At 35.0% G+C, this 27,695-nt stretch overlaps 3 protein-coding genes across 5 annotated transcripts in view; 2 read left to right on the top strand and 1 right to left on the bottom strand.

The window, feature by feature from the left end:
* Positions 1-3,313, top strand: part of LOC111371038 (chromatin modification-related protein EAF1 A-like) — a gene marked incomplete at its 5' end in the record, with an annotated part of 15,587 nt that extends 12,274 nt beyond the window's left edge. Inside the window, 2 exons of the mRNA XM_022992959.1 lie at positions 734-2,366; positions 2,842-3,313. Of these exons, the coding sequence (XP_022848727.1) occupies positions 734-2,236 (1,503 nt within the window). The remainder of the gene's footprint in view (positions 1-733; positions 2,367-2,841) is intronic.
* A 2,235-nt stretch (positions 3,314-5,548) lies between these two features.
* LOC111371343 (phosphatidylinositol/phosphatidylcholine transfer protein SFH9-like) lies at positions 5,549-13,387 on the bottom strand. Of its 3 annotated transcripts, none has more exons than XM_022993267.1 (16): positions 13,046-13,387; positions 12,678-12,755; positions 12,302-12,599; positions 10,671-10,770; positions 9,967-10,233; positions 9,783-9,860; positions 9,582-9,683; positions 9,452-9,501; positions 9,261-9,360; positions 9,058-9,159; positions 8,899-8,976; positions 8,724-8,816; positions 6,907-6,991; positions 6,127-6,503; positions 5,945-6,033; positions 5,549-5,781 (listed from the first exon to the last, which is right to left on the bottom strand). In XM_022993267.1, exons 2-15 carry the CDS (start codon positions 12,682-12,684, stop codon positions 5,989-5,991), a joined length of 1,782 nt encoding a protein of 593 aa, XP_022849035.1. In that variant the 5' UTR covers positions 12,685-12,755; positions 13,046-13,387; the 3' UTR covers positions 5,549-5,781; positions 5,945-5,988. The 3 variants fall into 3 exon arrangements, with proteins under 3 accessions (XP_022849035.1, XP_022849033.1, XP_022849034.1); XM_022993265.1 differs by having other exon boundaries at positions 5,945-6,019; positions 13,046-13,385; XM_022993266.1 differs by having other exon boundaries at positions 5,945-6,019; positions 6,127-6,485; positions 13,046-13,384.
* A 7,084-nt stretch (positions 13,388-20,471) lies between these two features.
* On the top strand, positions 20,472-26,809 carry LOC111371344. The gene is made up of 10 exons (XM_022993268.1): positions 20,472-20,902; positions 23,371-23,712; positions 23,969-24,041; positions 24,148-24,260; positions 24,494-24,578; positions 24,700-24,772; positions 25,387-25,442; positions 25,707-25,772; positions 26,332-26,397; positions 26,468-26,809. Exons 1-10 carry the CDS (start codon positions 20,748-20,750, stop codon positions 26,546-26,548), a joined length of 1,110 nt encoding a protein of 369 aa, XP_022849036.1. The 5' UTR covers positions 20,472-20,747; the 3' UTR covers positions 26,549-26,809.
* Positions 26,810-27,695: the final 886 nt, after the last annotated feature.

A 27,695-nucleotide genomic window follows, 5' to 3' on the forward strand; every position in this document is an offset into this window, starting at 1 on the left:
CTCCACCATACAGCCACCACTGCACAAGCATCCCCTTCCCCGCAACTGCGTTAGTTCCCTCCTTATAACATTTTTTTAATTTGATCTTGGGCCAGCATCTTTTTGGAAATTTAATGCTAAAATTGGATGGAAACCGCGGGGGAGGATGAAGTTGCACCAAAATTGAAAGCTCGAGAAGTTAAAATGCCAAAAAAGGGTTAGGGACCACACACTCGATTCTTATAATTCCATTCAGGGAAAAGATGTTAGGAGTGCCCAATATAGCCGTCAAAAAAATTAGTTGCAACTACAATGACGACATTTTTGGATTAAACTTTCTTAGAAGGTATAATGAGTAACACACAAACCAGAGCAATCTTTATAGTGTTGGCTTTGGTTGATAAATTACGAATCTAATTAGCAGCTGTGAGCGACTAGCTGGTTTCTTGGCATGGCATGCAGCGAAAATATCATTTTTTAAATTAAAATGTGGTCAATGTTAACTTTGTATAAATTTTGAAGGTGATTGTTTTAAAACATGATATTTCTTACATTATGAATGAAGTGCTTGAGTGATTATTAGTTCCCATATAAACTTCTTATCCTGGAGCTGTTGTGGATTGATAACTTGCCCGATTCTATAGTATCATGAAGTGGCTATTCTATTCTGAGCTGTGTGTTTTTGGTACATTCCCAATTTTTATTGTTGTTACTCGGTGTAAATTTAGTAGTAAATGCTCATCTGGTCTTGTAGCCTGGGATGATTCAGGACTTGCAGAGACAAATGATCGTGTCTGACCTTCAGATGCAGGCCTCACCAGGTAGCAGCCAAGGAGTCTCATCTTTTGGTGGTAAAAACTCTCCTTTACCCAACCAGACTGCTTCCCAACCTGTTTCATCCTTCCCTGTCCATCATCAGCTGTCACACCCAGTATCCCCCCAAAAGCCCCAAGTTCTTAGCTCTCATCACTCACATCTTCAAGGAGGTTCCAATCATCCTCCTAATCCCCAGCAGCAAGCCCCTGCAATGCGCCTAGCAAAAGAGAGACAAGTTCAACATCGTTTTCTCCAGCAACAACAGCAATTCACTGCCTCTAATTCCTTGATGCAACATGTACCACAACAGCCTCAACTTCCTATTTCATCGCCTTTACAAAATAATTCTCAAGTTCAGTCACAAACAAGCTCTCCATTGGCATCACATTCTCCATCAACATCTGCTTCTATGAATTCAATGCTACAGCAGCAGCAGAAACATCAAATTGTTAGCAGTGCCAATCATATAGGCAAGCAACGGCAGCGGCAGCAGGTCTTGCATGGTAACAGGCCACATCCTCTGCAGCGACAGCAGACACAGGGTCAACAGCAGGTTAAACTTTCAAAGGGAGTTGGAAGAGGAAACTTGATGCATCAGAACATCCAGGTTGACCCGTCCCTTTTGGATGGCATGTCGAATACAGGGAACCAGTCTTCGGAGAAAGGAGAGCAGACCACACATTTAATGCAGGGCCAGAGTTCATATCCTGGGCCACAACTAAATGCTGTGCAACCGATGAGGCAATATGTGCCTTCGCAATCATCTAATCAATCCCTGCCTCAGCAAAAGACCTATTCTGGCTCAGTATTTTCATCTGCAAAATACCCACCTCAAAAGCCTTCTCATTCTGATACTAGCGGTGAAGGTCAGGTTCCATTAGTTGTTGCTGCTTCTACTTCATCTGCTGGCCATCAATCTGTTCCAACTGCAACCGTGGCTTCCTCCAATCACCAACAGGCACTGCCTCACCAAAAGTTTGTGAATCAAAATCCAGAGTCTCTTCAGAGAGGATTTCAACAAAATTCAAAACCTAATTCTGACCCTCCAAACAAGCGGCTAGCCAGAGATTGTCATACTGAACAGCATGCAATAAGCAGTTCTGAGATGTGTCCCATGACAACATTGCCCCAGGTCTGTAACATTTCAACTATTGTAGGACAGGTCATTTCTCCTCCTAGTGCGCAGCAGAATGGTACAGAACCATCATTTGATTCTGATACATCGAATTCACCAACAAATTTGGGTTCCTTGGTTCCTCCACCAGTGAGTTCTAGTGAGTCCATGACTACAAACAGCCAAGGGCCTGATCAACGGCTGTTGTCAACCAGCTTACCCAAAATTAAACACGATTTTAGTGCACAGCGGCAGCATCAACCGTCAAAACTGCAACCACTTCCTTCACCAGTAACCCAGCCTCAGCAGCAGCAGCAGCAGCAATAGCCACTGCTGTAGTTTGAATGGTAGTCCTAGTGACCCTGGACTGGAATGAAGGATGCCTAACGAATGTGTCGCAGGGGTGATTGGTCCTGCCTGGGGTAGGTCAACATACTCTTGAGACAGCAGTGTACAGGTTAGTTCGTACCTCGATTCCATATATCCATAACATCAGTTGACATGCAGGGACTATTCACTGCTTTATTTAGGTCTTTGTATGCTTACACAATTCCATTTAAAGATAATTTCAACCCGAAAGAACTCGTGTTTCTGCCCTTTAGGGTTTCAAGTTTTTTCTGTCTATACACTGTTTGTTTGGGAAAATTATAAGGAAATTATGATGAAGATTAATAATGGGTCCTTACGAAATGTGTGGATATTTGTGTGTGGTTAAAATTGTTGTTTGACTTTGACTTTAAATGATAAGGAAATTGTAATAAAACACATTGTTAAAAGGAGAACTGAAAGTATTTCCTTAAGTACCATTACCTGGTTTCAGTGTTGCCATGATCTATTATACATGCTTCTATTTAGCTTTTGCTCATTATAATTTCCTACTCTCCCTATCTGGAACAATATCCTGACTGTTTTTTGCATTATTCATTTTGAAGCTTATGGTTCTATCCGGGCATGGAAAGATGACAAGTTGGTGAAAGTTTAGAATGTCTCTGCAATTCGGCAAGGAAGACTTTGGGGTATTTTGTACATTACTGTTGCTCTAGGGCTTGGTGAAGATAAGAGACGTCTGATAGAGGTAGGTGTACATAGTCTCGTCTCTCCATTTTTATGGCTACTTTCGCTCCAACGCTTATTTATTTTCCTGCTCCGTGAAGGAGGGGCTCTATTTGTTTTTGCTCCCATAGATCCGCCTTGTATTATTTCCCTTGTCTTAAAAGGGAGTTGTTTCATTGTTTTGGCCAAAGGCTGTAGGAATTTTGTGAATATTAGTCGTATGCTTCCACGTCTCGAGCCTATGCAATTTTTGTATACATTTGTTTATAGGAGGGAGTGATGTATTTCACTGGACCAGTTTGATTTTATTTTGGGAGAAATACTATGCAATGCTATTGTATCCATTTGAAACCTTAGGAAATTGGCAAGAACTTACTGGACATTTAGGTTATCCTTTCGGCGGATACAATACGTAGATGACTATCAGTAGAAAAATGCGGCCAATCTCTCTATATATATTTGAAATTCGTAGTGGCTAAAGGTTGGTGAGAAGTTCACACGTCTCTTCCCATTTGCTTTCTTTTGCTCTTGTTTGTGTAGATGTAAATTGGATTTTCAGTAGATTTGATAAAAGTTGATGGGATGTGTGGTAGAAAATATGCGAGTCTCATGAAGTATGCTATTTTTCCTACCCATTTGTACCTCTATACGTCAGGATCTCGATTCATGGATTTGTCGGTTCAAGAAATCAAGATAAAAGTATTGAATTGACTCTTTTTCAAATTCAATAAATGTTGGTTGATCGTATACTTCATTATAGTTCTATGGTGTCAAGTCTTTGTAATGGGTTACAACTAATTTTTTGACAGTAATTTTGGAGGTAAGGTTATCGTGTATCATTTCCTTTGTTTATTATAAATGATCAGGTGGGGATCAAAGAATAACTGGCTGTCTGTTTTGCAAAAAATAAATGATTTGTACGAGTTTCCGTATAAACTGTACGGAAAATTTATATAGCAATTCTTTTTTGGGTAATACTACACGTATATCAAGGTATTTATAACAGCGTCGACCCCCTCATATGAGGGATTCATTTCGAATAAAATATAATTTACCAGCAGTGGGTCCCCATCCACGTGAGGGTGAACAAACACCACGTTTTGTACAAGTAACATATTTCTTCTTTTTTCAGCTACATTTAACGAACTTATCAGTATATGTCTCGAAGTTTAGTTAGTAAAACAGAGGTGATTTGACTACCATTGAAGTTTTTTATTATGAATATAGACCGTTAAAATGATCACCTGATCAGTATATCAGGCGATTTAAGTTTGTCACCAAGAACAATGTGTACCTCATTGCGTTACTAGTGATCAATATAACATCTTTTTATTTTGAATATCTTTTTATTTTGAAAGATGATACATTAGACCAGTTTGCACGTGATTAATTTAACTACTACAACATACATAATCAGGGATTCTAAAAATATCTTGACTCCGTATAAGAAATACGTCAAATCGTTGAGTGAAGATGGGTTCTTAATTATTTGGTATTGGTTCAAGTAGTTTAACTATCGGTCAACCACGATACATTGTCGTTGACATCAAGATTTACACACTTGTTGCTATATCTACACTGATGATTTTGACTACAGCCATCACATCACTGCTCAGATTTTTCCCTCGGGAAATTTCGAGGAATGTGTCGAGGAGAATTTATATTTAGCATTATTCTTATTTTTGCCTTCAAAAAGGGTTCATTTCCCTAGAATTCGAGGCACTCAGTTCACACCAGTACTTAGCTCTGACCTCACTGAAAATTCGCAAAAAACCGGTTTCCATCTTGTAATTCTTGTGAATTCGATAAGAAAAGTACCACACCATTTTCTGATATCAACAAGATTCATTGCACAATGTCGTCTAAGGGTAAAACAGTTTGTCCTGGTTAATCTTGTACTAGGATATAACAACCATAAATTAAAGCCAGATTCAAGCTAAGCACATGAAAAAAATCAGCTGGAGCTGTCAATTTTAGGAGTAATAATTTACAACCTTACAAAAAGCACAATCCAAAGTCCAAACGTAAGAAAGGAACCATCCCAGGAAAGAGGTTGATTCGTCCAGGACTAGTTATAGAGAAACTAGGCAATGACAGATCAATGACATAAATTAAGACAAGAAGCATGGAAAACCATCTTGAAAGTTACAAACTGTTGCATTGCACTAGTATTCATCACCTAAACACAGTAATTTTCTTTAAAGACTAAAGCAAAAGCAAAAGCAAAAGCAAAAGGCAGCAAGAACCACAAAATAGATAAACAGAACCAGTCCAGTTTACAGCAATGGAACTAAGCACAATTTTAAAGACGCTGGTCGCATATAGCACTTGTTTGAGCCACATTATTGGTATGAAAATGCATTTCTGAATAGTATATTGACGAAAAATGTGTGATTAAAAAACAAGGAAATGTTTTGAATCTGCATGTAATATTATTTTATTAAAGAATGTGTTGTTGAAATGATGTCAAATCACTATTGAAAAATGTATTTTTTTTTTTCAAATAATGTGGCTCAAACAAGGCCATAGTAAAGAGCATGGACAGTGTAGATTCATTCATACATCTAATATGTTTCAAAAAGTATGGTTGGGTGTTTGAAAATCAGTGAAACAGACTTCTCCACCGAGACGAGCAGTCACAAACAGACTTTAAACTCAGTGAACTTCTGAAAAGTAATCACGCCGATCTACTCGTCTTAAATTGTGTTGCAAGGTCACAAAGTTAAAAAAGGTACCTAGAGGGTTCCTCTTTGATATTCCAGGCATCAGGTTCTGCGAGGTAACGACTTGCTGCTTCGTAGCCAACATGATCTTGTCCCCTGGCATTGGTAAAGACACATTGTCAAATTCTGCCATAAATGGTGCCATCAAGGGTTTAAAAACGCTGATCATGATCATGTTGAATTAGCCTTTCAAGCATTTCCTTATTAATTACCACCTTGCCAGAAAAGCCATAAGAGTAAATGAGAGGTGAGAGCTCACTTTTAGACTGGATTCCTTTAGAGTATCCAATGACTCGGAAAGCTCTACTTGTTTCGAGGCTGTTGCAAATAGTGCCTGAATCCAACAGTCTACTTCCGTCAATCAACAATTAATTGGAAGAAGACAATAAACTTTAGGCACCATGTCTTGAAGATTGTATTGACAGTGAAAAAGAAGCTTACTCTTTTTGTCTTCTGCAAGTCGTGCTCTATAGATTTTATGCGATTCAAAGATTCAAGTAGGATGTCATCCTTCTCTGGGGGAATTTTTGCAGGTTTCTTCAACAGTTCGGTGACGACATTCTCTAAGTGTTGCAACTTCTCACAGCATGGATGGAGGAGCTCCTTACTATTTGGCTGTGAAACGTGTTGCTCTTGGGAATTTGAATTTGCAGAATTGGGTCCTCTCTGATTTTCCACTAGGTTCTCCGAATTTGACTTCGTGAAAAGTCTTCTAACCAGCCCAGCAAGCAACAAAGATATGCATGCAAGAAATCTGACTTTAAGAACTTGCCTTCTTTCGGGGACATGCCTAGTCAAATCTATTGAAAGGGACAGATCTAAAAACATGTTAATGCTACAACACAAATGCGATTACTTTTTCGACATAAACAACAAAAGGTCAAATTAAAACTCCCGAGGCCACTCACTGATGCCACATTTTTTTATCAATGGGATTTTGATTATAAAGACACAAGAAAAAAAGGGGTGATTTATGCAAAAAACGCGTGGCATACTGAACAGCACAATTAATGAGTTTGACGCAAATGCAAAATGCATGCAATATCATAGCGTTACAAGTCAATGCCCAGATGGAAAAGAGGTGAACTCCAAACACTAATTTGCAAGAGCTTCAACTATGAAAATAGTACTGCTGTGTATCCAGATTGAATGTCCATCACATTATGAAAGAAAAGCATAAATAGAAGCCTCAAGTGATAAGCACTAGCTTCGCTTTCTTACTTGAAGGAAAACGATTTTCAACTCTATCCCCAACATGTTTAGCTCCAATTTTTCCATGTAAAGATGCAGGTCTCTCTACTATTTCCTGAGTCAGCCAAGGTAAAAAGCAATAAGATCGAGCATAGATAATGTCAGTGATGGGATGCCTCATCACTATATTTAGTAGCGTTTATGTAAATAAAAGAATATGAGTACATTGCGCATCACCAAAAAGTAAGGAAAATGGAATATGCATGTTATCATATGCTGGCCACAAAATAGGTAACATCTAAATACTTTAAATAAAAGGAGAAAAGTAAAATGAATTAGTTTGAAGTCTATTGAAGTTAAACGAGGTGCAAAATTCAAACGCAAGAATTTGCAGATGAGTGGCGTCGCCTTTAAGTTTATTTTATTTTTTTTTTGCCTAGGAAGGTGGTGATGAAGGTTTGGACTTTGGACATGAACACTTAGTTGTCTCGTGCATTATAGTTCATTCCTTTTCATGGAAGAAAATAAGTTAAAATGGTGCTAGGAGAATGTTCGGCGATGAGTTTGTTTCAGAAACACAGGTGAAAGTTGTAAATAAATATTAAAAGAATAACTAAGCCTTGCAAAACATGCTCTACTACTGCAAACGTGTGAATAGGCATGTACAAAACTTTTCAGCAACCATTGCTATTCCCTACACAAAATATCAGTATCATTGTTCCTTACATATTATCTTTCTTTGCCTTCATAAGTATCTACCTATGTAATCATCATGCTATTCATCATTCCGATGTTTCTTTTTATAGGTAACTTGGTCCTATCAATCTCCTTTAACATCATGAACCTCACAGTAAAACAATGAAGTATTCTCTTCAAAAAAACTTTCAATTTAGTTACGTATTTTTGAAACATGATACATTTAATTCTAACGAACACGTCCTCTGGATTAGATCTGCCTCTTGGGCAAACTCTAGTTGATATATTATGTGCAAAACACCATCGAAGATTCAAAATGAGGAATCTCCTATATCTGTAACAAGCAATCCTACACAAATTCCAAGAGTGTTGAATCCACCAAGTACTCCAATATGCTGATGCGTTGAGGGTTCACATCTGAGAAGCATAGGTCAGATACGAGGCTCAGCTGGCTTCCAAAATTAGCTAGCTTAAGTAAATAAACTCTATCTGGGGCGGCTTAAAGAATCACCGTTTCATAGTAGAAAAATGCAAGCAAATACAAAAGAAACCATCAGAAGTTCAGGAGGCATGAGACAACAACCTATTTATAAAAGTGAAAAAATATTTTAAAAAATAAATTATTAGTCAAGTAAATCTTATCAAAACGACAATATATGCACAAATTGATACCTACAGATCTTCCTCAAGTACATTATAGGTGACCAAATGCTTATCGATCCACATTATAGAAACAAGCCATCACATTAAGCATTTCATCTGCTTAGCAATTAAACCTACTTGTTCCAACGACATATCTTCATTTCATATTTAAGGAAGATTCGCCAACAGTAAATACTTAGGAACGATATTAGACAACTCGTCCCTTTTTTTTTTTTAAAGAAATAGGAAGAAGTTTTGTTATTTACTAATGGCTTTCAAGGAAAAATATTTAGTGACCACATATTTGACATCTTTGATTTCAGATCATTTATATTGCGTTACAGGTTAAAACCTAAATGCAGCTTTCTGGTAGGAGTTTGAAGTACAGAAAAGAAAGTGTAATCCTATCATTCCCCTTTTGGAATGGAGTAAACCAAGTATTCAATTTGGAAGCTCAGGTAAATGAAATAAAATACTTTAAAGGGAACATGATGACCTAAATCTCTTACATTATCACCAAGTGGAATTGTCAGCATGGTACTGTGAGAAGAGAATTGTAAACCAGAATCTGGCCCATCAGGAAAAAATTCACTTTTTGCGCCCTGTATAGAGAAAAAATTGCATTACCTACAGCCTGAAGATGAATAAAAGTTGGCATATTAAATTAATCTACGTCGGTCTTACCTTAGAATCAATTAGCTTAGTTTCGAAATGACCACCATCAGAGAATTTGGTAACTGGATCAATTTCACTATTTAGATCCTGTACAAAGTAGTTCCAACATTTCATGCATGTAAATGAGTAGAAGTTAGAGTATGTAATATTGTCAGTAAACTGTTTTACCTTCGAACCAATCAGCTTCGTTTCTAAATCATCCTCATCCTCTGAAAAGCTAGTAACTTTTTTTGGATAAGTAGCTTCACTAGCATGTAGAGTATGTACCAGCTGCAAGTACGAGTTGGATAACCCTAATTATATAAAATATTCTTAATTTTTGAATGCCAAATAAATCAATGAGTAAAGCTGACAAATGGCAATCTTCAAACCTTAATAAGCTCTGGATCATTCCAGGGTCCCTTGTCCGATCCAAGACATCCACCTTCATTTGGGCATGAACAGGAGCCACCAAGGAAATCTGGCAATTGACTGTTTGAAAGAATATTATATGACACAACCTCTAAACATTTTATATTTAATACAAAAAGGATGATGCTTTAGCAGGCAGAAAGATGCTCACCAAGAGTCTATAACTTCCAACAAAGTACTCTGGAATTTGGTGCCCAGAACCTGTAGTATCGGTAACTGTCAATAAGATAATATATTCATGTGACCACAGTTTATAGAGTTTTGAAATAAAATCATTTTACATGTATTTTTGAAGTTGTCCTTGGATCAAGAAAGCCTTTTGCCCAGTTCCACAGACATTTGAATCCACTACCCGCGTTAACTATGTACATATGATTCAATGTCTGCACACGATGAGAACAACTAGTAAGTGGCCATAGCATCAGGAGAAAAATCAATAAAATCACTTTACACTCTAATCCTTGGGAAATAAGCTGAGGTACCTCAGGATAGTTGTTGCCATCTATTCTCTGCATTCTCATGACTAGATCATGTGCAACCTTGCCAAAACTCATCCAGTTCTGCATTAAAACGAATAATTTTAGTGAAAATTTACAATACTAATATCTTGACCTATGGGATAATAATGCAAAAGGTGTACTAATGATTATCTGGGTCAGAACAAACCAGGCCATGTACATCCAGGATTGTCGTTGTTGAATCTATATGCCTCTTGGCCACAATTGAACAAGCAGGAAACTTTTCTTCAAAAGTCTTTTCAAACCCCTGTACATGATATTTTAAGAACCTCTCTACGGTGGTTACACTCATAAGCTTGCTAGGTTCAATTTTGCCAAGTCTTTCGATATAGACAGGCCTCCCTCCTTTATCTACACCATGGTAACCATGTGGATAATATCGCCGAACATCTTCAAATTCATCATAAACAAAATCCTAAACAAGGGCCATATAGTTATAGCAACTGTAATGATATCAAAAATTGCATTGATACAGAGAGGAAGACATGTAACATCTGATACTTCTCATAACTCAGATGGGAACTTCGACAATGTTTTCAAGCCAAACCTAACATTTTTTTATTTTTATAATTTATGGGGTGTGTGTGTTGTGGGTTTCAACAGAAAGTGTAGAAATAGTTCTTCGCTTTAATATATGACATAAAAACCTAGTTCCAGCAGTACATAAAAAAGCAAATTGTTAATAGATGTGTAGAAAGGATTATACTCAGGAGGAACTGCAAAGAAAAATTCAATCCTAGCCCTATCAATCATGGTCTGAGTTCTCATCTATTCGGATATGTCCACCAGAAATCTATCGTCTTTCCAATTATAGATGACAGTGACAACAATAGACATGATGCAGCATTTTACCCTTATGATAGAGTCTACTCCATTCTCTTTCCTCCAAATGAGCATTTCTGCCCACATATGGACCGTCTTATCAAGGTCAAACTTCCTTGCTTTCAAGAACCTGCAACACAATCCTTTTAGTTCTTTTAAGAATATACATTGAAACACACAGGTTATAAAATCAAAATATATAGGAAAACATAGGAACTACTAAAATCGTCTTCTGAGATGTTGCACATGCATGTAATAAGAGAATACAAATATGAAACGAAAGCTCAAATTTTGGAAGTCAGTAACAGATTAATATATTGACGTATCTGCACACTTGAATATGTGCTTGTAAGGGTGTGGGAATTTTAGATAGTATGGTTTAAATGTCAGGAGGTGATGACTTTGGCATGGGAGGATCGTTGCACTGAAGTTGAAAGCAAAAAAGCATGATACTCATTTGCATTTTAAATAAGAAAACTACACAGGACACTCTCCATGTTCCACCCGAAGAAGTCCCAGAAATAACTACTGAGAGATACCATAGTCTCAAGTTTTCTAATTTTATGCTAGACCAATTAAATAGCTGTTCATCTAACCAATAACTATGCTCTTGAAAAGAACTGTAGACTATATTAAACATCTGAATAGTCTCTGGTAGTGCATTGTTATTATTGTAACAGGATGTGCTGTAATATTGACCAGTTTTAAGGCCAACTATTACCAGATCTCAATAACAAAATAAAAGAAGGCATTTTAGGGGTTGTGTTATAGACAAGGTATCGACAAACAACTTAGCAGCCATGTGAGAATATTTAGACATGTTCTATTTCAGATGGATATTAAAAAAATAATAATAATAATAATAATAATAAATAAATAAATTGAAAAGAAAAGAGCAGAAAATGACTTTCTATTTCCCAATAAGTTTTTGGAGAAAATTGCACGAACACATCAAGTATCCATGTCTCATACTATTTCAATCCTTTTCAAGCACATCTCACTATTTTCTGTAAAACCGCTCACTATTTTCTGTAAAACCGTTATTATCATCTATAAACAAGAGAGTCACAATCACCTTCTCCTCCACAATGAGAATAAAAAGAGCATACTCTACTTAAGCCATGTGTTTTCCCATTTAAGCTTTCCTTTATTCGACAAAAAGAAAAGGAATAAAAGTTGACCAAAGCTAGAGTTCTGAATTTGGAACCAATGTCCAACATTCTTTTGCAAATTAAGAAGATAGTTCGTGCTTCTAAAAGTACTTACGTGTAGTTTCACAAGGGAAAACACAAATGCTTTATCTGGGATTTCAATTCATACGGATTATGGTCCCAAACTCTGGAAGAAGCTGAAGGAGGTTAGTTAAAATAGAGTCTACCATAGCAAGCCAGAAGTTCAAATGCAAACCAGAGAACAAATGACATTAAAAATATTAAAGTTATGACTAAATAAATCCTTATAGATCCAACATCACAACATGAAATAGCAAACAAGAAAGGCAAAGAAATTTTCTTTCATAACACTGCAGCAGCCAGTAGCAAATGCAAATCAGTATTTTTATTTTTATTTTTTCCTTTATCTTCTGAAATTGACGAAGGTGGATTCTCGAAGTTTATTTGGAAGGCCAAGAAATTCTCTTTCAGAAATGCAGATGAATTTACCTCAACATGATATGGTAGTCATCATGGCGAGCCGGAAGCAGGTCTCTGTCAAGCAAAAGTTGGCGAAATGCGTTGATTGCATTCTCTTCCTCCTTGTCTACAAACTCTTCTGTGGAGATCGATGCGAACCGACAATGAGCCACCCGTTTACTGCGTTTCCTGAGAGTGCGTGTAATTTTTGTTGAAGCATTTAATGCTTTCTTTCTCAAAGATCTGATTCTAATTCTCCGTTTCTCATCCTCAGAAAACTCATGATCGGATCGTTTTTCTTTTTCATATTCTTGTGCAGAATCTATTTCTATAAATCAAAAGATCAATCAAAACAATTAAATAAGTCAACACAGCCTAAATCTTGCATACATTAACGTGAAATTACCTGGCATCCTTATTCGACCGATTCACAATTCAATATCTCAGCGACACTAAATCGATAAAGAACCAAAGCTCGTGAATTCTGTGGAAAAAAAAAAACCATTGAAACGTAGATTTTGTAAATCAAAGATAAAAGTAAAACTGAAGCGCAGATTTGCTAAGTCTTCAAGATTCGGAATTCAGATTCGTCTGACATTCCAATTTCCAACAATCCAAAATCCACACGAAATGCGGCAAAAGCTCATAACAAAATTCAGTACACTCCACGCTATCAAAAACGTACATTCACGAGGCAATTCCAGCGATCAAATGAAACGGGGAAAGAAATCATTTTTACATACGATTCTATTGTCCATTGAATTAATTAATTACCTTACAAATCACCCAATGACAATGATCGGCGATTAACTTCGTCAGTGTATACATGTATATAGGTCATGTAGGGGAGCGGAAAATAGTTAATTTTGCTTTGCAATTACTCTCTCCTCTTTCTAGAAATGCATTTCTCGTGAAAGCCTCCACGGCGTTACTTTTACACTCTTTGTCACTTTTTATATATATATATATATATTCTCTCTCTACAGGAGGCCTATGAGTAATGAATTGATACCATCGCCGCCGTCTCGCGGCCAACTAGCGGTGGAGGTTCGAAGAAGGTGGGAGTTTGGTCTAAACGCGAATATTTGAATACTATTGTGCCACGTGCAGGGACAAGTGAAAGCGGGTGAAGAGTCCAAATAGAACATATCAACGACAGTCAGTATTCTTTATTCAAGTTATCTTAAAAGAATGTATTTTGAAATAATATATTGTTGAAGAATTAGTGATTAAAAAATAAAAAAATTTAAATTTATATGTAATATTATTTTATTGAAAAATGTCTTGTTAAAATAATATTAAATTATTATTTAAAATGTATTTTTTGAAATAATATGGCTCAAACAGGATCTTTATATGATTTATTTAGCCAGGTTATTTAAAAATTTAGAATAGTGAAAAATCACTTTTTAGATTAAGAATTTATTTTTTAATTTGTTTGGATAATATTTTATAAGTAATTTATCGATTAGAAGAGTTTCTAAAGAAATTGGCTTAAGGTCCGTTTAATTGGAATTTTGAAAAGTTAAAATTGTTTCTTAGATTAAGAAATTGCTCTAAACATGTTCGGATAATGTTCTAAAAGTACTTAAGGAATCTCTTCTACAAGAAGTAAAAGTAGAAGCAGGAGTCGTGTCAAATAATGTCTAAGTAGAAATCTCATTAAACGAGCTCTTAGTAAGTTTAACAAATAGAAATTATTTATCTTGTTCTATATCTATAGTATCATATATATTGATCCTTTGAAAAAAGAATAATGCTATTTAGCTCGACCAAAATTAATTTAACATATCATTTAGTGTCACATTGACTAAGATTATAATTTTAGTGGGGCTAAATAGTATCACTCTTTGAGAAATGATGTAATTATAAATTCAAAAAATCTCGAAATATTTATCTCTTTCTTGTCAAAATTGAGATTTTGAAATTTTTTACTTGTTTAAGACTTGTTTGTCCTTTAAGTAATACTAGAAAAGTTCAACTTGATATAACCCTTTGTCAATTTTATACTTCATCTTTAGTGCATTCTTCATATGCATGAAAAAGATTTTATTTTATTTTTTTTTTCAAACTTTATTAACATCCATTTATGATAATTTAATGAATTTGACTTTTACGTGTAAAGTGTGTTGAAACCAAAAATAATTTCTCTTTTATAGGTTAAGGAGTAATTGTAGCTTCATTCTAAGCTTTAAGCTTTAAGCCAATTAATTTTGTACCAAGAAAATTTTCTCATAACAAATTGTGACATCAGTTGCGGGTATCAGTACAAGACTATCAACATTTTGGATTGGTTAGTTCATAGAAACAATTCTTCTAGAGCGTGATTTTCATTCCATTAGACCAGAAAAGAGTGTATTTATTATAGAAATAGCAGAAAGATCAACCCAGTCCCAGACAGGATTCTAAAATAGCAAAGGTACCTACTTTGCTAGAACACGGATTGCACTGGTAGCAGGGCTGGCCCTGGGGCCAAGCCACCTAGGGCCTCCAAAAATGTGGCTTGGGCCAGGCCCTTAAAACTCATAGTAATACCAGCAGGCAGAGGAAATTGAACGGACACTGCAAAAGGAAATTGAAGGGACGGGAAGGAAATTGAAGGGACTCGATCAAAAGGTAAGTCGTCTTCTTCAATTCTTAGAGAATCAGAATTCCCAAATCTCCTCTTGGCCTCTCCAAAAATTTCTGTTTTCCTAAAGTTTTCTGTGTCAGTGACTCAATGATTTGCCCATAAGTTTTCTGTTCTCCTCTAGTCGATGTCCTGCAGCTCCTGCTCACCTTGACATCTCCAGCGGCCAGCCCTGCTCAAGTGCTCGTGTATTTAAGTATTAAGTAGTTACATGGCATGAAAGTTGGGGAAAAAACATTTCTTCTTTACAAGGATAATCCATATTTGAACACCCAAAAAACTGAAATCTGTAATTTCTTCCCTTGTGAAGAAGATGATTCTCTCTCCAACTCTCGAAAACCAATTCAGAGGGTAACTCACTAACTCGCTAGAATACTTGTCATCTCTGAAAAATTAGTAATACAGTAATTACTCTGAGATTATTCATTAATACTTTGTAAATTGATTAAAAAGGGGTTTCGAAATAGAGAAAAAACCTGATGTGCTATCGAAAGTAGAGCGTTCTTTACCGATTTGTTCTGTTGAAAGAGAGGAAAAGATGGCCTAATTTTCATAGCATGTTTGGTTAAGATTAGTAATATTTCTGTATGATAAAGAAACTAGCTTTCAATCGTTCTTTGACATTTCTTCCAAGGTCCATTCAAGATGAAGCAATCAAAAGGATAGACGTAAGATTCGTACATGTGAAGTTGCTTTAATTTTCGCATTTTAATGGTTGTAAGTGATATTTTATTTTGCAATTCTTTCTTTTAAATTGTATGAAGTTTTCATTTGAATATAAATATATTTTTTTATTTAAATATTGCTACATGTATAAAAAAAATATGAGGCCTCGAAATAATTTTTCGCTCAGGGCCTCCAAATTCTCAGGGCTGGCACTAACTAGTAGCTTCTATCCTAATTAGCAATATTGTGAGATCTGTAAACTTAACTTTCAGCTCTAGAATGTCCTCCATTACAAGCCCCTTCGAAGGTTTGGGTACTCGGCTCGATATGGCCTCAATGGCATTGCTATAATCATAGAAACATTTAGGCCATGTTAGATTGGTCTTGAATTATATGAAAAATGGAATTATTCAAATTTTTAGGTGTTTGATAGAACATTTTTTCCATGAAATTTGATTTCCTTGTTTGTCTTGAAAATTGTGATTTTTTTTTTTGGTTTTCCAACCCATTGTTTGTTTTTTAAATTTTTTTTTTTTGGAAATAGAAATTAATTCTAAGAATTATTATAAAAAAAATATTTCCCTTTAATTGACAATTTTCATATAAAACAAAACCAAACGAACATCAAAAGATAGATGATTTTCTAGTTTTTTTTTTTATTGGCAATGGAAACAAATTTCATTTTCAATACCAATAAATTCTATCTTTTTAATTGACAATTTTCATGTAAAATAAAGTCAAACGAACACCAAAAAATACTTTTATTTTAACATTTTTCACATGAAAAATTATACCGATCAAATACAATAATTTACAATTCTCAAGAAAACAATTTCTAGAAAATTCAATTTCCTTAAATTCGTTTTCAATTCAATTCAATTCCATCTTTGCAATCAAACGGACCCTTACGGTTGTTTGATATCTTTTGATAAAGTTTAGCATGATTTGATAAATTTTGATGAAATGTGGAATTAAAGAGTTGATAAAAGTTGATGGCACATGAAATTTACAATTAAAATTAACTATTGACTTTGAACTTTAAATTTTAGATGCTTTTTAAGCTATCCTAATCTAGCACTTAGTGTGTTTGATAAATTCTTTTATACTTAGTAATGACATTCAATCATGGTTGGGTCACGTAATGTTGACGCGCGGAATAAAAATTAGTACGTTAAGTACAATCATTCATATAAATTTAAAAACAAAAGGAATCTAATAATCACGATTGATCATGTAACATTGAAGTATGCAATATAATTTGATCACTTAAGTGCAATCATTCATATTAATTGAAATATCCAAAGAATTTGTACAATCATTACGTAAGTTTATATAATCCCGCATCAAGTATTGGCACCATAATAATTTGTAGTAAATTTACACAATGTCAATTGAAAATTGTTGGCGTCGATCTTAAAATTCATGTCGAATCATTTGAAGGTCCACTTTGAATTGATCAAATGAGCTATTTCTTATCAAAATCATATAAAATTCAAAAAGTGAACCCAATGCTTCACCATACAGGTCGATCTATGGAAGACGTCATTTGAAAACATAATCATAATGCGGCTGAAAAGGTATTTCCCCTTTGATGGCAAGGTATCATGATAATCCACTATTATCGAGCTCTACAACCAATCAAATCTCTCTAAAAATGACAATTGCACACAAGCATATTGTGACGCCCGTGTGAGAGGTAGATTTGGGGCGTTACACATGTCGGACATCATAGCTTCATTTGACTAGTACGACAAACTCCATTCTAGTGTGCTATAAAGGGGGTAAATGCCCAACAAGAAAGGTTGAACCGTCAAAAATCTTTCAATATTACTTGTACTATAATTTCAACAAGTTACGTTATTATTATATTCAAAGTCTAATAAAATATAACACAACTATTCTGTTAAAATCTCTTTAAATTAGTTTAAAAGTGCTGCGTCATTTTTTGCCCTCAACAAAAATAATATGTATATAAATCCAAAATATACACAAGTGGTCAAATTAAAATAAAACATAAGATATTTATTAACAATTTAAACTTTTAAATATGTTATTCCACAAATTTATCATGATGTATTGCAATACAATCATGCTACAGTGATCGAAAATGGTTGACATGCAATCTGATCGATACTCACAATGGCTGTGGGGTCCACTTTTTTTTTTTTGAGGACTTCTTTATTCACGCGGGACCTATGAGACATGTGAGAGGATGTCAGCCATTTTATCAAAATAATTTTGACAAACTAGCAAAATTCATCGCAATAAAGTGATTGAAGTTTCAAGACATTTTATTTGTATATAATATAATATAACCTTCAAGAAATATGCCACTACACAAAACATGCGCCTCAAAGACAGGTACAATGGATCTTTGAAGCCAATTGACTTTAAGAATGTCATTAGAAATCTTGACAACAAATTAAATAAATCAAGAATAAGTGTATGCACATGCCTTTGCTTAGACTTTTTTTCCATATTATCTGGCAAAAGTATTTTAAACTCTGCAAGTTCAAACGTAGAAATGCATATTTGACGAGGTATTCTATCATTTCTTGAATTTGAATACGTCTGAAAGTTTGAGTGAGATATAATAATATTATTATAATTATAATTGATGTGCTAGGCTGGCTGATTTTGTTGACTCTCAAAATTAATTGTGAATTCAAATATATAAAAGATTACGATTATTAAGTTAGTCGAGTCGAGCCACTCGGCTCGCTCATCATAGGGCTCAGCTCAATCCACCTTGCGAGATAGTATGCATTCGCATATGGAATGAATATAGTGTGAGTTGGTTTGTTTCCAAATACTCCGACTTGACTCACCCCATCAACCTGCTCCCTTGGTGGGGTGACCTAGGAGGCTCGCCGTTCGTCCTTTTTTTTTATTTATTTTTTGTAAAAGGCTAAACATTGATATTTTCACCCTTGAAGTTTGATGAATGCATAAATTTGTAAGGAAAATATTGTTTTTCGTCAAAAGAATTATAAGGTTGTAAAAATCACCTCATTTGTTTGGGCTTGAGTTGAATTTATAATTGTATAGGAATTAATCATTTTTTCAGGACATTACTTCTTAAAAAATAAAATAAAATCAGACCGGGGTGTAATCTACTTTTAAATTACTTATTCTACTTAAAAACAAAAATTGATTTTTAGGAATATATTTTATTAATAAAGTTTACTATTTTTTTCCGATAAAACGCAAATCTTAGGTAAATTATAAAGAAAGGTGGCCAAACATTAATGTTCTAGAACAACCAATTTTTCGCTTTAAAGTTGAATCAACGCATTATGGAAGAAAGCGTACGTATAAACCACCCAAATTTGTTTTTGTCCTTTGAAAGTGGACAAAAAAAATGAGTGGCAAATAATTAGAAGCTAAAACTTTCACTTGATCTGCATTATATGTTAAATTTCTCCAATCCATGCTTATTTATTATAATAGAAGGTCTTGTCTTGTACCTTGTTTTGAACATTTCCTTAAAAGCCCGGATGTAGATTTTTTGAGAATTTATTTTTGAAAAAAGTGATTTAAAAAAAAATCAATTAAAAATAAGAAAATATTTTGAGTTTACGTGCAAAAGGATTGTATTAAATGATTATGTGACAAAAAAAAAAAAAATTAAAGAATGAGGCTCAAATAAAAGTTTAATAAACTTTAGTTTTCTCAGTGTCGACATGAGTTCTTTTAATCTCAAAATTGAATTGAACATCAAACTAAGTTCCTGTTTGGGAGCGATTTTTTCATCCAAAAAATTAATTTTTTAACCATTATTTCACTATTCCAGTCGTCATATTTGACTTATTCTCTCACAGATGAACCCCACTTTTCTCTTAACGATAAAAAATCAATTTTCAAAATCACTCTCAAACAGGCTCTAATATTTTTTTCTAAAATTACTTTGTTAAAAAGGAAAAAACAAATAGAGAAATGTACAATTCATTTTGTCTCTACATTTCCATGTGATTTCTACATAAAAAATTGTTCCATTTCAAGAAATGTGCCATTTTTACTTACATAAGAAATGGAAGGGAATATGTAGTGGACGAAGTTAGCAATTTTATGTCTCAATTTTTTGGTTTGGCCTAGAAGAATCGGATACTGCATTATTTTGGTGTAGGTAAGTGAATTTCGTTTTATTACAATTTTATCATTTGATTCATACTTTCATTTGCTTCGATCAACTCTCTAAAACTGAAAACTTAGAGAACGTAACATAAATAAATCTTATATTAACATTTGCGGCTTACACCAAAGTCTTGTTCTGTCAGTAATTGAGCATCAAATAATGTTACCATGAGTTTTCTCCATAGCATGGAAATAATTGAACATCAAAGTGATTTATTCTTCATTTATTTCGTGAATAAAGCAAGAAAAATGCCATACGGAAAAAATTCATATGAGATCCATTCAAGAAATGGGCACTTCCCGAGGCATAATGACAAAACGAGAGGCTCTACATGAAAGAATCAATAGGGTAGGGTCTTTATTTCTAAGTTCAGGTAACTCGCATCTTCACATACATGTCTATTTTACCGAGCCTCAATTTGAAACAGTACGTCTCTTTTTGTGGATCGAAACTTACTCCATAAAAGATTTTACTACTTTAGAGCCGCCATAGATTTTATGCATTTTGGGATTCAATGTGAATATGACTGCAGCAAAAATGTCATTTTTCACTTAATTGAATGATACAAATAATATACAGCAATTCCCCTATTGGTTATTGCAAAACTGGAGGAGTTTTCTTCCCCCTTGCTTTCCGATGAGCACAAAATAGGCCTCTCCCAATTCACCAAAATTGAGGGAAAAGTGAATTGGAAAGCATATCACAATACCACATGATGAAGAGCCGATTTTTGGATGTCAAAACCTTGTCATCGATGTGAGCTCATGTGGAAGATCAGCGTCGGGTTGGGGGGGGTGAATTTGAAATTAACAAAATTTACATGAAAACTCAAGTGATTCAAATAACAATAGTTGGGGGACTGAGCTGCAAATTTTCCTATGCGCACCCCGAGTCTTTCTGTGGAACAAACCAAGCATATCCCACTGGATTCGCCCGCAACCACCCAAACTGCACCAAATGGCAAACTCATGTCCTCTTAAGGCTCTGCACCAACCCCCCTACTCATTTCTCTGCAGCTAAACCAAACAGCAAAGCTGCAGCCGTTAATGGCTGTTTTGACGAATGTGCCTTCGCTATTCAATCGCCCTCCGGCGGCTTCCCGGCCTCCTCGCAATCGAAACTTCACGCATTTGACAACTCATAATATCCGTCTCAGTATCTTTTTGGGGAATGCAAAACTGTTCAAATTCTCTACTTCTCGGTATGCTTTATTCACTTTTACTTGCTGCCAATTTCGGGTATAATTGTCTTGGTAGAATCTTCTTCTGTAACTTAAGTAGTATTGTTAGTTCCAGTATACGCCAATGGTGTGTAAGGTTTTGATTTAGTGTTATGGTGCTTTAATCATTTCTCTGAAAAGACTGTCAGTAAAATATTTGACCGGACAGTGTGCTTTTAGCATCTAGAGAAGAGTTGTTGGTGTGCTAATGGAGATTAACTAAATGTATCTGGTTTTCTGTTTAAAGATGAAATATTTTGGTGGTTTGGTTTGAAGTTGTTTATTTGAAGCAATTTGACCAACTGTTGGGATAGTGGAAGCTAGAAGTGGATTCACCTAATACCAACAAGTATTTAGAGTAGAAAACGATGGGAACAAGCTGCAGATTTGATAAATTGATGTCAAATTTTTTTCTCAGGACTGCTGCTCTTCGAAATTTAGATAGGGCTTTTGTCTTTATGGACTTACAGATAATTTGCAACCACGTTCTATACTTATATTTATGCTAATGCCTCTGCTATAGAATGATATGTTGAGAATTAGAAACCATAATCCTATTCCACCAACAACAATCAATAAACAGAAATAAATATACGCAAGATTTATAGAGGTTTTACCCTCAACGTGAGATTTCGACATCTTCCGGCGTTGTAGTAATTCGCTATGATGGAGAAAAGTTTACAAGATAAAATTGCACACCTATCTTCTCTGATCTCTCTCTCTCTTTTATGATGGCTCCACAAAGTGGCAATTATTGGGCTCCATGACTTAAACATGATCTTTATTGTACTAGCACAATTGTAGACGATAATGCTACAATAAGCACAAGTAATTGGGATGCAAGACTCAATTTCATCCCCAAAAATCTCAAATTGACGAGCAACATTCATCAATTTGATTCAAATTGAAATTTTCTAGATTTCCTCGTTGGTGGAAGTATAAAAAAATTATATGATCTTGTTAGACACTAGTTGAGATCAATCACTAGATAAGTTATGAATGAAGCAATTTGGAGTTATTTGATTGGAGAAACTGGATTAGACTGACCAAATAGAGTACATAAAAATCAGAAATACGGATTGGTTAACTGGCTTAGGTGTATACAAGAAAAAGAATTCTATGCAATGCCTGCATACTCAATCAATAAAATGTGAAATCGTGCATTCAAATTTATTTGTTTCCTTAATTAAGTCACTATAAAATACTTCCTCATATTATTAGTTCTTGAGTTTACATTTGTATCAAGTGAGATCTCCACAAAGATGATTTGGGCTAACAAGAACATGAGTCAATGACTATGCTGAAGCAGATTCATTGGCATAAAATCATGGGAAATTATCCATTTCATCTCTGTCCAAATTGTATTAAATTATTGCAAATTAAGTTAGCTTTGGTATTTACTAAATTTCCTTCTTGTTCTTCAAGTTTAGTTCTTTGTAGATATCACCTGCATAAAATCTATCTCAAATTCATGTACTCCACCTGTACTATCCTGAATCTTCCTTTATTCTTGATGGCTATTGGAAAGGTAACTACCAGTGTTGGTGAAAACTCGGGTGTCAAACAAATGTATGGACTGAGTGAGGTGAATTAAACTGATGGTGCAGGGAGTAGGGGTGAAGTGGGGAGAGAAGGTGACTTAACTTGTGGGGTGTTTCTAAAATGAGGAATGCAGAGAGAGAGAGAGAGAGGTGGAAAATGAAAGGTTCCCAGAATTGTTACACGTCACACCAATGAAAATGTTTTTGTTTAATCTTTAATGCATTTCATCATTTTAATAAGGGGGGTTTTAGGGAAAAGATGTGTTAAGAAGTTTTCATTTAATTAAATGGCCATTCTAATGGCATGATCGAAATAGAAAGAATTCCAATCTTTATGCAACCTATGATACTCGGACTCGGGTACGGGTATTGGGTACGGATACGTATCTAAGTGTCGGATCTTTTATTTTTTAAAATTTAGGATATGGGGACATGGTTAAAAAGAATCCAAATGTTGGACACGGGTACGTGGGTACGTCTTTCAAGCTTCAATTTTTTTTATTAAACCTAGATATCATTTTGAATAAACCAAAATCAATAGTTCACAAAAAGGAAATGAGTATTAAATAAGATGTTAAGACTAATAAAATATAATTTTGGAGTTTAGTTTTCAATTATAGGAAACGGGAAAGAAAAGGAAAAGAAAAAAGAAGAAGTAAAAAACGGCGAAGTGTCCGGTTAAAATTTGGAGGATCCGACACATATCCCATACCCATATCCATGTCGTGTCGTGTCCGACACAGGTACTCCAACCATTTCGAAGAGTCCGAGCATCAAAAGGGGGGGGGGATGTAAATTATTTATCAAATCTTTTTTGAGATGTTATGCCTGCATTATCGTATCTTGTTTCAGAAGGCCCTGTAATAGTAGTTGTTGCCTAAAGATTTTTCATCTCTCACTCTAACGTAGGATCAACAGCTTTCAGCATGAAAGTACTGAAAGCTATGAGTCAGAAACATCTAAAATTACTCCTAAAGGACAAGATATAAATTCTGAGATTGCCTCAGGAAGTCTACAAAGTGAAACTGCAAGCACTGGAAGTTCATTTCTTTCAAAATTAGGGATAGCCCTTGGAATAGCTGCAGTGATAACACTGATATCAGTTGGTATGAAGCAGCCTAATCAGGGATCATCTCCTGGAATGCAGTTTCTGCGTGATGGTTCATCCTCTTCCACTCTAGCTGTACCTGCTGGTGCTTTTAGTTTCAAGGCTTTTGGATACAGAGTTTTGCTTCCAGAATATGCCCCAGGGTATGCTTCTATTTCTTCTTGATTTACTAGAATATCAGTTATCTTTTTTTACCTTGCATTCCATGTTTCATCTTCTCCAACTTCCTAGTTTTTGATTTTCTGGTTTTGGCTTCTTTTTGATGCCACAATCTCTTATACTGTTATTATAAACAAACGAGATTTTCATTCATCATACATTATACTATATTTCACACAGAACCATTTTTTTTTTTTTAATTTTTATTTTTTTGAAGCTTCACTAGTTTCCTGGTTTCAGATGGATCTACTTTTGGCTGCTGATGGCTGCTGGTTGCGGACTTTTCATTAGTGAAGAAGCTTTAAATATATGGGTCTGTCTTTTGCGCTGGTATCTCTGTTCCACAGACTCCTATATTTAACACCCCCCCATATTTGGTTTTGTCTTTAAATTTCATCAAGCATTTTAAAATGATGCAGGTTGGCATCACCTTAGCACGCATGCTTTCCTTGGATGGGACATGTCAGTCTTTAGTTCATTCGTTTTCTAGAAATGCACCATACATATTATCCACCATTGTGTGGGTATACTGGTCAGTTTATTTTTTATTTTATTTTATTTTTTTTCCTGTTTCCTTTGAATAACTTTTGCATGAGCCAATATTACATTCCATAGGCAAATTTATCTCATTATTACTGCATTTGACAATTTTGCAATGTTCTTAGCTTTTCTTCATACATTTCGATAAATGTTTGGATACTTTACTTTCTATGTAACAAATCCTAACTTTTTCATTCACCTTACATGGGACACATATATTGTCAGGGGAGTTTGCATCAGCGATATGATACCATTTTACATTGGGAAGATTTTCAGAAAATCCGGGGCGACCGATGATATTTCTTCTAAGGTTTGTTCTGCCGGATACTTTGACCTGCATAAGTTCTGTATGCATATTATGTTAACCAACCTGCACATTTTATTGTATATATATGATTGTTTTTATATCTATGTTCCTCATGGTACTGTAGTTAGGGATTGGCAAAGAGAAAGCAATGGACATTACACGCACAGTAAAAAAATATGGGAATCTTGTTGGATTTGGTAAGTTCAAATGCTAGTCTGAATCTTGTATGTTCTCTTATCAATAGTGAAAAGTTGAAAATTGCCCTTCTAATTTTTATCCATGTATTTCTGAGAATGAGATGAGTAACATATGTTACTCATAAAATTGTGTTCATAGTGTTTCAAATGTCTCTTTTTTTTTTTTTTTTTTTTTCCCCCCCCCTTTTTTTTTCTTGTTTTCTGGTACTGTAGTTAGGGATTGGCAAAGAGAAAGCAATGGACATTACACGCACAGTAAAAAAATATGGGAATCTTGTTGGATTTGGTAAGTTCAAATGCTAGTCTGAATCTTGTATGTTCTCTTATCAATAGTGAAAAGTTGAAAATTGCCCTTCTAATTTTTATCCATGTATTTCTGAGAATGAGATGAGTAACATATGTTACTCATAAAATTGTGTTCATAGTGTTTCAAATGTCTCTTTTTTTTTTTTTTTTTCTCCCCACCACTTTTTTCTGCTTGCTTACATTTATGATCAATGCGGTTGAGGAAAACAAAATCATTAACCAATCGCTGGGTTTTTTCAACATTTCCTGTTTTCCTCGTGGCTTTTTATGTTGTCTTCACAATCAATTTTATGGGGATTTATGTGCAGTTGAAAGATTTTCTATTGGAGTGAGAAATCCTACAGCTTTTTTGGCAGGGGCCATGGTAAGCAACCATTTCTTTGTTATACCGAAATCTTTCTTTACCATACTGAAATTGTTCATACATTTCTATCTTCCAATATTTTTCCATAAGCGGGTCTCTTCCATATTATATAAAGTTATGAATTCACATTAATTTGAATAAAATTCTTGATTCTGTAAACACTGAGTTCAATGCACTTATGCCAACTCAAAAGAATTTGTCTATGCAATAAAGAAAATTGGCCAAAAGTCCCTGAACTGGTCACCCCCATCAATTTGATTGCAGGACGTATCGCCAGAGTGCTTCTTTGCTGGTGTCTGCTGTGGTGGTTTGATAACTCTTCCGATTCAGGTTATTGAACTTTTGCTTGATAGTTAAGCACATTACATTATAACATGATGAGCCCACCTGCACAAATAGTTGAATTGTTTTTCCTGCTAAGTGTCATATTGATTTGGTACCCTCTAAAATCGAAATTCTCACTGCATGAAAGATAATATCAGAAGCATATTTGCTAAATTTGAAACGAAAGTGCATTGTCTTATGCATTACAAAACACAATTCTGGTGGGAAAAGATGTTGAAAAAAAATCATTCAATGGCATATAACATGTAGAGGGGTAAATCCATCAAGACAATGAAAAAGAAAAAAATGGCAGTGAGTTTTACTGCTCAGTTGATATGGTTGTATCACCTAAAGAAATGATGTAGTAGGCAGACCTCCTGAACGTCCACTCACCATCCTTCAACACGAATACGTCTCTCCTTCCGCAGCCACTCATTATCCTTTTTTCCCCTAATGTCATTTTCCAAATAGTCTATATCTTTCTCATTGAAACTAAGGATTCACCTATTTGATGGAATCCATAATCAGTTCCCTTCTTGTCCTCATTTACTTTTTTCAATTGCAGTTGGGAATAGGGTTCTTGCTAAGAGAGCGACCAGTCTTCGCTCTTGCAACTGTTGCGACCGTAGTGGTACGTCCACTAATTTCTTTTTCTACAACGACAGAACTTCATTATTTGAGTAAAAAATGTGTTGTTACAGGGAATCTGGACAGTGTTCCCTTATACTATGGCTGCCTTGACAGCCTTATTCCTTTACTTGCGACGCCGCTACTTCAGTTAGTGCTGCTCACCACCTGAGCGGATTTTGAGGTAAGATATCATCAAACCATGCTAGTAGAGTATTTATACCGCATAAGATTCTGGAGAGTTTGTTCAATCATTTGTTGAGTAGTCTTTGTTTAGTAGTTGTCTACTTGATGCCATAGCCTTGAGTGCATGTCCAAATTGATGTATAGCTAATAGAACATTGACCCTTGTATCAATGATTTTTCTTTTAGCGATTGATACGAAACTTTTAGTAGTTGGAGTCGGTTTTGGTTTATTAAGTCTATTCATTTGGGAAACGTTCAAGGGCATGAACTCATCAGATTACGTGTACCAACTTCCATAGCTAAAATTACAATAATGCTACTCAGACAGGTTTAAGAACAGACTAGAAAATAGGGATTTGAATTTGTTGAATTGGCACTTAAAATACAATAAAATACAATATTAAACTAGACAGGCAAAAACAGGCTAAAACCACAGGGATATAAAACCGGTTGCAGCAAAGGAAAAATAAATTCGTTCCAGACCCTCCCTCTTGCCGTTGTGCCTTCGCCGACTTGAGCACTCTTCACCGACCAATATACCGCTACTGTTCAACGATCAGCATACCCCTACTGTTCGCCGACTAGTATATTGATATTCACTGTCCAAGAAGTTGGAGAAATGGGTTAGAAAAAAGAACTCATGTATCTCCCATGTGAAAGCCCAAAAATCAATGATCAGAGCACCATTTGCCGACGAGTATATCATTAAAATTAATTGTAAATATTGACTGTGAATTAAAATCTTGATTTTAAGTTTTTATTAAACGGGCTTAAAATTTCAGTGATCATTGTCTCATTGAAATAGTGAAAAAAGTTGACCACTTTTTAGTTCAGCGAAGCGTTTCAAATTTCAATTTATTGATAATCTTACGTAAAGAAATGCCAAGAATCACCCGGTTTTCCTTTTTAACAGACATGCTAAGAAACAAGGGAAAAGTTAGCATGCAATGCTCCTCAAGATCAACATCGTTACCATCAAATTTATTTCAAGATATCATTCACAAAGCAGATTTTCATCTTTTACGGCATTGTATTCCACGAGAACAGCTGAAAATCCTTAGTAACGTAGATTCTCCTTTTAATTCCACAAAAGGCAATTTCATTTTTAATGCATCT

The sequence above is a fragment of the Olea europaea genome, chromosome 22 (assembly GCF_002742605.1).
Source record: "Olea europaea var. sylvestris chromosome 22, O_europaea_v1, whole genome shotgun sequence".
Classification (NCBI taxonomy): domain Eukaryota; kingdom Viridiplantae; phylum Streptophyta; class Magnoliopsida; order Lamiales; family Oleaceae; genus Olea; species Olea europaea.